This window comes from Athene cunicularia (assembly GCF_003259725.1).
Source record: "Athene cunicularia isolate RWA chromosome 4 unlocalized genomic scaffold, athCun1 chr4_part2, whole genome shotgun sequence".
Taxonomy (NCBI): Eukaryota; Metazoa; Chordata; class Aves; order Strigiformes; family Strigidae; genus Athene; species Athene cunicularia.
The window spans coordinates 4892194-4901243 of NW_020799099.1; the positions used below are offsets into that span (position 1 = coordinate 4892194).

A 9050-nucleotide genomic window follows, 5' to 3' on the forward strand; every position below is an offset into this window, starting at 1 on the left:
CTTTCATGTGAAACATGAAGAAAATAATTTTGTCTTGAAGCCATCTTTTCCTTTTGGATATACAAATATTTAAATATATGGGCCATATAGGGTGCTCTCTTGCTATTATGCTGAGCTCAGAACAACTCTGAAGCTCGCTATTTTGCAGATGAGATTAGATTCGAGTCACTAATCCAGATAATCACAATAATCTTTGGTGGAGTTTGGAGCTGTATCATAATCAAGGGCAAAAGTGTACGATCAGCAAATAGCTATGTTGAAATGAACTAAAAGGCCAGTTTAAATTTTGGAGAAACCGAAAAGTCCAGTGCAGACTTTCAATACCGTACATTGTTAGCTTGTTGGACTATAACTTTGATCACATTTTGTATTCTGAACAAAAAGAAACTACTTCCCTAAATTTGCCTTCTACTAAGTATTTGCCTGGAAAATACAGGAAAAGAGTATTAAGATATACATTTAAATACCTTAGATAAGCCTGATAAAAAGCCCTGTGGGTCAACTGACATATCAGTCTCTATGTGACAAGTGACAAATGGGAATAATACTCAGATTTGTATAACCTTTTCTGGAAAAGAACACTTGCTTTTATTGGCAATTGGTCACTGTCACCCTCTTGTCATTGAAACGAGACTACATTACACTATTCTAGGTAATCCTAGGATGCATTTTAGAATGCAGTAAGAAATTATGTAAATACCAGAGTTGTAATTGCTTTAAGAAAATCCTGCATTTTGCTGCTAAATTTTTTTAACCTGGAGCTTATTAGCTTATGCACTTCAGTTCTCTCCAATAATCAACTCTCAAAAATGTGCAGCACTTTATGGATCAGAGCCATTACACAGAAATTAAAAAGGAGTGTGCACAGACACCTAAGAGTAAGTTTTAAGATCCACAGCCCACTACTAACTAATCAGACAAATCGATCTATTCTCACTGGAAATTTCTAAATAATCTTCAAATGTTGAATCTTCATGTTGAACAGACTGAGTATTAGCAGCATCCAGGAGATTCTCCCTGAACCAAAATAAAACCAGAAACTCAGAAAACAGGCAGCAGAAATAGGACAAAATCTAGCTCAATTATGATCTAATCCTGCTGCAATACATCCAATTACAATAGGTACTTTGAAATTATTTATCCAAGAGATGGCATTAGTTAGGCTCCATCAAGATCCTTGTTGCTAGGCCACGCACAGTTATGCTAGAGTTGGCTTTACTGGTGTAGAACTATTGATTTATGCTATCAATATAAAGTTGAGTATTGTGGTTTAAATGCTTAGTGCCCAACCATCTTTGCGATCCATCCCAAGACATACAGAAGAATCATGCTGTAGAAAATATAAACACTGCCAAATCAGTTCACAACTACCTGAGAGAAACCAGTTAATCTGCATGGTTTTAACAGGGATTCATCTCTCTCTTAATATATAATACTATATGTAATAATATTTACATAAGTATATTAAGTTTATGCTGGCACCTAGCCATTATCACTCCATGGTAAAGCCAAATTCTACTGTCCTAGCTAATTTTAGACAGAACAACCTGAAGACAAGCCACAAAACAATAAACAGGATGAACGAATATAACCCACTGCAAAAGCATTGTTGTCACCCTGATCTTTGGAACCTCATTGTCAATTATCATCATAATACAGCCTAGTATGATTATCACAGACTGGCATGATGAGATTCGCATGACCATATAAGTTAATAATTTATTTCCATCCACCTCATTTAAAGATCAAACTTCAAAGTTAATGTTTGTCCATTTTCAGTGTTCTGAAGCTGGCACATTGAAGAAAGCCATGAAGCCAAGATTACACACCCTTAGCTTTCATGACTTTCATGCAACTAGCAATACTAAAAACCAAGTTTTTCAATGCACCATCTAAACAAAAAAGTAGTTTCGAAAACCAGGCATGGAAGAGGTAGACAGAAGAAGAAAAAAGGTTGTGGAATATTCCAACATTTAAAAAAAATAAATCTATAAAACCAATTTTAATTATAATTTTAGAAGGAAACCCAGCTTTTAGAGGAACTCGACTGTGAATGAAGTGTATATCATATGATTCTAGTACATGTAAGGAAACCAGAGTCAGATTTGAGTCTGTTAATAGTCCTAAATAACTCATGTAAATTGTGAGAGATTAAAAAGACGGTTGCTTGTTCTAGCACTGACATTCCATCGGACCTCAGAGAACAGTTCTTTATGCTGTCAGTGCTACATCAACATAGAGAGACTATGAAACTCATTAATACTGACCACCTGTGGGGATTCTTGCTTAACTGACAGATCTGTGGGGCTGATCTGAACAGGATCCTAAGCATTCATGCCCAGTGAAAAGAAATGTTAAGGAAGGGAAAAATGGGACAGAAATGGAGCAACAGGCTTTGATGTGAAATTCAAGACCCAGCTGAAGTAAGTTTGATGTAGAAATTCATACTTAACTTGCAGAATGTCACTACTCTGAGTTATTTTTTTCAGAGGTTAAGGATAGATTGGATTCAAATGAGGAAAGTAATCAGTAACACTGGTTCTGTTTAAACATATAAACACTACTTCAGATACCTTATCATTTCTTAAATGAAATGAATCATCAGGTTCTTCAAGAGAATGCTGAACCCACCTAAAAAGTAGAAAAGCTTTCTTGAAATGCTCAAAATAAAAGGTAATTTACAGTTTGTTAGATTCATAGATTTCAAATATGTGAATAATTCACATTCAGGCCTCAATTTTCTACTGGATACAACAGAAGTGGTACAAAAATTGCACTATGCCACTGTCAGAAAGAACCCTCTGCAAAGTAAGAGAGTTAATGGTTTTGTTAAGCAACAATAAACTGAATGAACTATAACTAGACACTGGGTATTTTTGTGTATGTATATATACTAAATAAATAATATAGATTGACAATGATAAATACAAAGGTCGAGATACACTCCAATGCAATAAAAATAGATAATCTGACTAACAGAAACTCATTTTGCCCATTTTCTGAGATGGCTGAAGGGTAAGATGGGCATCCATGAACAGCACAGCACCGCACACAGGCTGACAGATTTTGAGATGCTGAGTTGGGATTCACCAACATACTAACGTAACTATTCATCTTCCATTTTATTGTTGGCTTATTTTTACCCAGTTCCAATTACAAGGGCTAGCATGGATTATTTTCCTAAGTCTAATGTCTTGCCTGTACCTGACAGTGCTGCAGTTCACAGTGAGATGCAGTATTTCAATTCTTTCCTTCACAAAAGATGTTAATTCTCGAAGTCCAGTATTTATTATATAGAGGCATGGTTTTTTTCTACCAAAATTATACCTACTTCTTTGCAAATTTTATTTTAGAACTTTCATGTAAACCAAGGTGATATAAAACTGCATGAAAATGTGGGAAGAAACTGCATGTAAAAACTATATAATGAGATCTAAATGGTGTTGTTAAATATGTATTGTGAGGTGAGGTATTTCCCTCACTGCCATTAAGAGTAAACAGCCTGAACACCTTCCATCTGGCAGGCTGCTTTACCCTGCAAGGCAGGAAAATAAGAGGTAGGAAAAGGAAAGAACAGGTAGCTAGTACAGGAGAGTGGCAGGCTCTGCTTCTTCCTAGTCTTAGAGAAAAAAAAGGCATTTCTAAGATGGAAGACAAGAGGAAAACAAACAACAGCCACTGGAACAGTGGCAGACAAGAGGACAAGAAAAGGACATGTGTCCACAACCCCAATCCTTGTCACCTGCAGGTGAACCTTCCCACCCAGAACAGGGACATGTCTGTGGGTTCCTGCTCTCCCAGCTGCAGCTGCACTGGCTCACCAGGTTAGTGATCCAACATGTTCAGCGTGATCCCATGCTGGGGTTACTGTGCCCTCACAGCAACCACTCATTTGGCAAATGAGATTCTTCATATTCCCTACCCCTCCCCACACAGTTTATGCAAAACTCCCTGGTTTGAAACATCTGCTGTGTAACAGGAGGTGGCTCACTTCAAATGAAATTAATTAGGAAACATTCATAAAAGCATGTCTGTTGGCAGACCCAAAATAACCGCTGCAAATTACTGCTGGGAGAGTCAAACTGGAATAGTTGTAGTTGCAACATGAGGTTCACAGACTAGCTTGCACCAAATCTCATCTTTCAAAAGACCAAAGGGTCTGGAAAAGTTAATCTGAACTCTAATGCATGGTCAGCTTCTAGTACTCTGTTTTGGCTGCAAGTATGGTACCTTTCCCTCCATCACTTGCAACAACATGAACATAAATTCTCTTTTCTTTTCATCGAGTGAGAAATACTCGAGATATTTTTCCTCTCCAGTCTGTTAGCCAGATTAATATTCAAAATGAAGCTGACTGGAGTGAAAAGTCACACTGTTGTGGTATCGCTAGCAAAGTTCTAAATTTATAGTTACACTTCAATAAAACCTCTTGTTCCAGGCTGCAATCCACAGATATACAAGATAATAACATGAGTCACTGTTAAAATTTGGTGAGTACAGACCATAGCAAAATCCAATTGGGCTTTCAGGGTTTACATTTACATTTTGAAGCTAAGAGATAGCAAAGCTGATGGCATCCATATGAACAGAATGATTATAACCCTAAACTTGCCAAAACCAAAACTGAGCCAATAGTTTTGCTCAGTTTCAAGTAGCACCAATTAGAGGGGAAGGGGAGGGGGGGAGTCAGGGAAGACTCACATTCTTCACTATTCTTGAACAGACAAAATCTGGAAATCAACCACATCCGGTAAATTCACTAGCTGCATGCACATCTTTTTCTGTTGTAGGAATGGGTTAGATGCACATAACATTCCCTGATGTGTTATAATGAAGAAAATTTGTACAAACTGCTCAGAATTTGAACTATATATTAAAGAGTGAGCACATGAATACAGAATATCATCCCAATTTTCATAGCTCATCACTAGACTAGAAGCAAGTGGATCGTTTTCTGAAACAACCTGCAGACATTCAGTAAATTCTCTGCCCCATGCTTATTATGTTAAGCAGAACAGATTCTACCAAATGATAACAGACCAAGTAGAGGTTTGTATTTGGTTAGTTGGGTAAATATATTTCCTCCAGTTTCATAAAGACTCTCCCACAAGCATGAAGATACAATAGAAATGGAAACCATCAAGAAATTTTCTTAGTCTAATTATTGCTTTTACTAGATACCTGACTTTTACTACAACTCAAATATGGTGAATATAATGAATGGATTAGCAATTCTTTATTGAGATGAGAAATAAAGATACTGTTGTGATTGAGGGGCAATAAGGGAGAGATTCAGCAAGCAGTGTGGTCACAATTGGAAATTTGATTACAGTAAACTTCTCCTTGAAAAGATCAGTGCATCAGTTGAGCTTTAGTCAGCCACATCATCCTGTAAATTGCTTTCAAGATAAGCTAGTACATAAATTCTCTTTGCAAAGATACGTTACTTCAGAACAGTCCTCCTACAGACAAAAACATGGCATTTGATGGTACTTGGAAAATAGACAGAAATGAAAACTATGAAAAGTTCATGGAGGCAATGGGTAAGTCTTACTTTTCCAATGCTTTCTACAAGAATAATACCAATGTGGCTGGAAACAAACACGAGCTGTCTGTGAACTACCTTCTGACTAGGCTGTCCTTGTGCTGTTTGCTGCTCTGCCCTTACATAGTGTACTGCATGTATTTTCAAATAGTTCCATGACAAGGAGGGGGATGAAGATACTGGGAAATGTTCTGATTAATTATATTATGTTAAGTTTAAGAAACTTAACTAACTTCTGCAGATTTATTTCAGAAGAGGAAAGAATCTCTAAGTCTACATTTGAGGAAAAGGCTCAGAGAATTTGAATTATGAACTTAAAGCAGAATTCTATAGCAGGAATATTATTTTGATAACATGAAACTAGTTTGGAAATTACATGGGGTGGAAATCATCATTTTTCAATTTTATATAAACACGTGATTCAAGTAATTTTAACATCCTGATACTTACTTTTTACAAACTGTACGTTATATGGATATAAACATAAACATTCCAGTTGGACAGTGGTTCGTATTTTATCTGTACTGGTGAAAAAGGCCTCAATAAAAAGTGAAAGAGAATACAAATTTGGGTCAGAATGCTGGTCATCTGACCACATAAAAGTCACCTAAAAGAGACAGATAAGATGCTTTAGGACGTTTTTTCTGATTGATATTGATTTTTCTAGGTATTAATGTGATGAAAAGAAAGTTAGGAGCCCACGATAATCTGAAGATCACTATTAAACAAGATGGAAACAAATTTACTGTCAAAGAATCAAGCACCTTCCGTAATATAGATATTGAATTCACTCTGGGAGTCAATTTTGAGTACAGTCTGGCTGATGGGACTGAACTTACTGTAAGAGAATTTTCATATAATTATGTATTTATTATATGATAATAAGTTTACAAAATACAGTTTACAGATGAATGACTTGTCTTCCTATTTTTCAATTAAAATTTTACTTTTAAAGTGTGACTGTTCAGGAATGCTTGTAGCTTATATACAAATCCGCAAGGTAGTCTTAACTGTTAATGGTTCAACACTGTACCCTGAAACTCAGGGTTCCATAGAATGCCCAAAAAGCCGAGTACGTAGCAATTTCACATGATAAAATCCAGGTGATTGCAATTTTACTTCTTATAATATTCAAGTACACCACCTAGAGTGTAGTGTGGGTATTTATAAGAAATTACTTTTTTTCTGTTGATACAATTAATTAAAATAACATGTACTGAGCACTAAAAAACTCTAGCTTGACTGTTATGCAATTAAATAAACTAGTGTTTTTATTAAAATTTTATTTTTACAGCCTTTCCATCAATGTGCAAAAAAAGCATTATTCCACTGTTTTAATGTCTTCTTAGTTTTAAGCATTCCTGCAAGTCTTTAAATCAAATTAGTGTCATATCTATTGCAAAATATTAGGTTTTTTTTTTTTCCTGTTATAGGGTTCTTGGAACATGGAAGGAAATAAACTTGTAGGAACATTCACTAGGAAAGATAATGGAAAAGTACTCACAGCACACAGAGAAATCGTAGGTGAAGAACTTGTTCAGGTGAGTTAAGCAGTCACATACAACCTTACAAAGTAATGAACTGAAAAAGTTTTAAAAGCTCTTTTGCAAGTAGGAAGTATTTTCTTCAAGTCAAATAACCTCATTTATCTTCAGTTAAAATTCTCAAGTCGCGTAATCTATCAAAATTTAAAACTTTAAAATAAACCTTGCAATCTGTGACTTTTACATTTTTCTACCCACGTGAACTGTATCTTACGCTGAAGCATGTGAATACAAGCTGTATACAGGAGTTATATATGGATATAGATATATACACTATGTAGATGTTTTCTGACTGAAGGCCCTTTTCCAAGTGTCTGCCTTGCCACAGGAGCTTACTACAGGGTAATGTTGTCAATGACTGATAACTGCTCTTTTAAAACAAATTTGGGGTTGGGGCAGGGATGATGGTACCGAGGGGTAAATTTGAGACAAAAGGGAAATGTTTCACAGCTTTACAGTAAAACCAGAAACTGAAGTGAACTGTAATGCTTTAAGATCCTCTCTGCTAATGGGTCCTAAGCTTCTTAAAAGAATAAATAAAAAAAGCCAAACTTATGGTCAGGTATGAGATTTGAGATATCAAAAACATACAGTCCAACCCTTCAGTGCTTCTTCACACTTCTAATAAAAGCAGTCACACGGGTGAAACTTCTTAAGCAGTGGTATTGAGAATATGACACTTCAATGCTTTGGTGTTTTTTTCTGAAGCTCCCAAAAGCTGTCCCACGGTGGTTCAAATATTTGCATAGAGAATTTATGCCTATTGACAACAGGCTGTTTTCCTTATGTTCCTTTCCTCAGAGCCTGCACAAGGGCTGGTAGGCCCCACACAGCCACCAGTCACAATTAATTCACTATTGACCATCTCTCAATAGCAGCTGTGAAATGAAACTTTGTAGGAGCAGCCACTGATTTTTCTTCTTAATTTCTTAACAGACCTATGTATATGAAGGAGTTGAAGCCAAGAGAATCTTCAAAAGGGGCTAAGTATTTCACCCAGAACAGCACCAGAATCAAAAAAGAAAAAAAGGCCATTTCTACGTATCTTCTGGGTTTTTTTTTTTTCCTTTTATGCCCTCACAGCACCTCCTAAATGGCAATTACTTAGCCCTGTTGAAAACACAGGCTAATTCCTTATGTTTACTGTTTTGCCTTGAATAAACAAAATCCAACTACAGTTTGATACAAATGCTAAAATGTTATTTGTACCAAGTCCTACCTGAGTGCCATACTATAAAAGGCAGCAGAAACTACTTTCTATAAGCAGAACTTAAGTATTATTTGCTCTGGTCCTCAAATAGCAACTTAGTTTCCTTACCATAATATTTATATCAATAAACAGTTTCTCCATGTATTGAATATTGTGTAATAAGGCTGGCAAAACCTAAAAGAAACCTGACAACACCCATGTCTCTAAGTCTATACTATGTAAATATAAATATGGAATAAACATAAAATATATCATGCTCATATCAATAGGAATGATATAAAACACATAATGATGATATACAGATACCTCACATAGAGTAATTCCATTGTATTTGTTTCTAAAAGTAAGACTATCATTTTAAACATAAAAATTATGAGTTGTTCCAATTTATTAATCACAGAATGGTTTGGGTTGGAAGGGGCCTTAAAGAGCATCCAGTTCTAATCCCCTGCCATGGGCAGGGACACCTTCCCCCAGCCCAGGTTGCTCACAGCCCCGTCCAACCCGGCCTGGAACACTGCCAGGGAGGGGGCAGCCACAGCTGCTCTGGGAAACCTGGGCCAGTGTCTCACCAGCCTCACAGGGAAGAATTGCTTCCTTGTATCTAATCTTAATCTACTCAGTTTAAAACTGTTACCCATCATCCTATCACTCCACTCCCCGATGCAGAGTCCCTCCCCAGCTTTCCTGTAGCCCCTTTCAGTACTGGGAGGCGGCCTGTACTGGAAGGTCTCCCTGGAGCCTTCTCCTC

General features: G+C 36.5%; 1 protein-coding gene across 1 annotated transcript; it reads left to right on the top strand.

Moving 5' to 3' along the window:
- Positions 1–5467: 5467 nt before the first annotated feature.
- On the top strand, positions 5468–8076 carry FABP2 (fatty acid binding protein 2). Its single transcript, XM_026847643.1, has 4 exons — positions 5468–5543; positions 6213–6385; positions 6979–7086; positions 8026–8076. Exons 1-4 carry the CDS (start codon positions 5477–5479, stop codon positions 8074–8076), a joined length of 399 nt encoding a protein of 132 aa, XP_026703444.1. The 5' UTR covers positions 5468–5476.
- The last annotated feature ends 974 nt before the right edge of the window (positions 8077–9050 follow it).

Bases quoted from the DNA above. Each gene is read 5' to 3' on its own strand.
- FABP2 (XM_026847643.1), top strand. From the start codon at position 5,477: ATGGCATTTGATGGTACTTGGAAAATAGACAGAAATGAAAACTATGAA. The intron at 5,544-6,212 runs GTAAGTCTTACT...TGATTTTTCTAG, and splicing joins AAAGTTCATGGAGGCAATGG to GTATTAATGTGATGAAAAGA. The intron at 7,087-8,025 runs GTGAGTTAAGCA...ATTTCTTAACAG, and splicing joins TAGGTGAAGAACTTGTTCAG to ACCTATGTATATGAAGGAGT.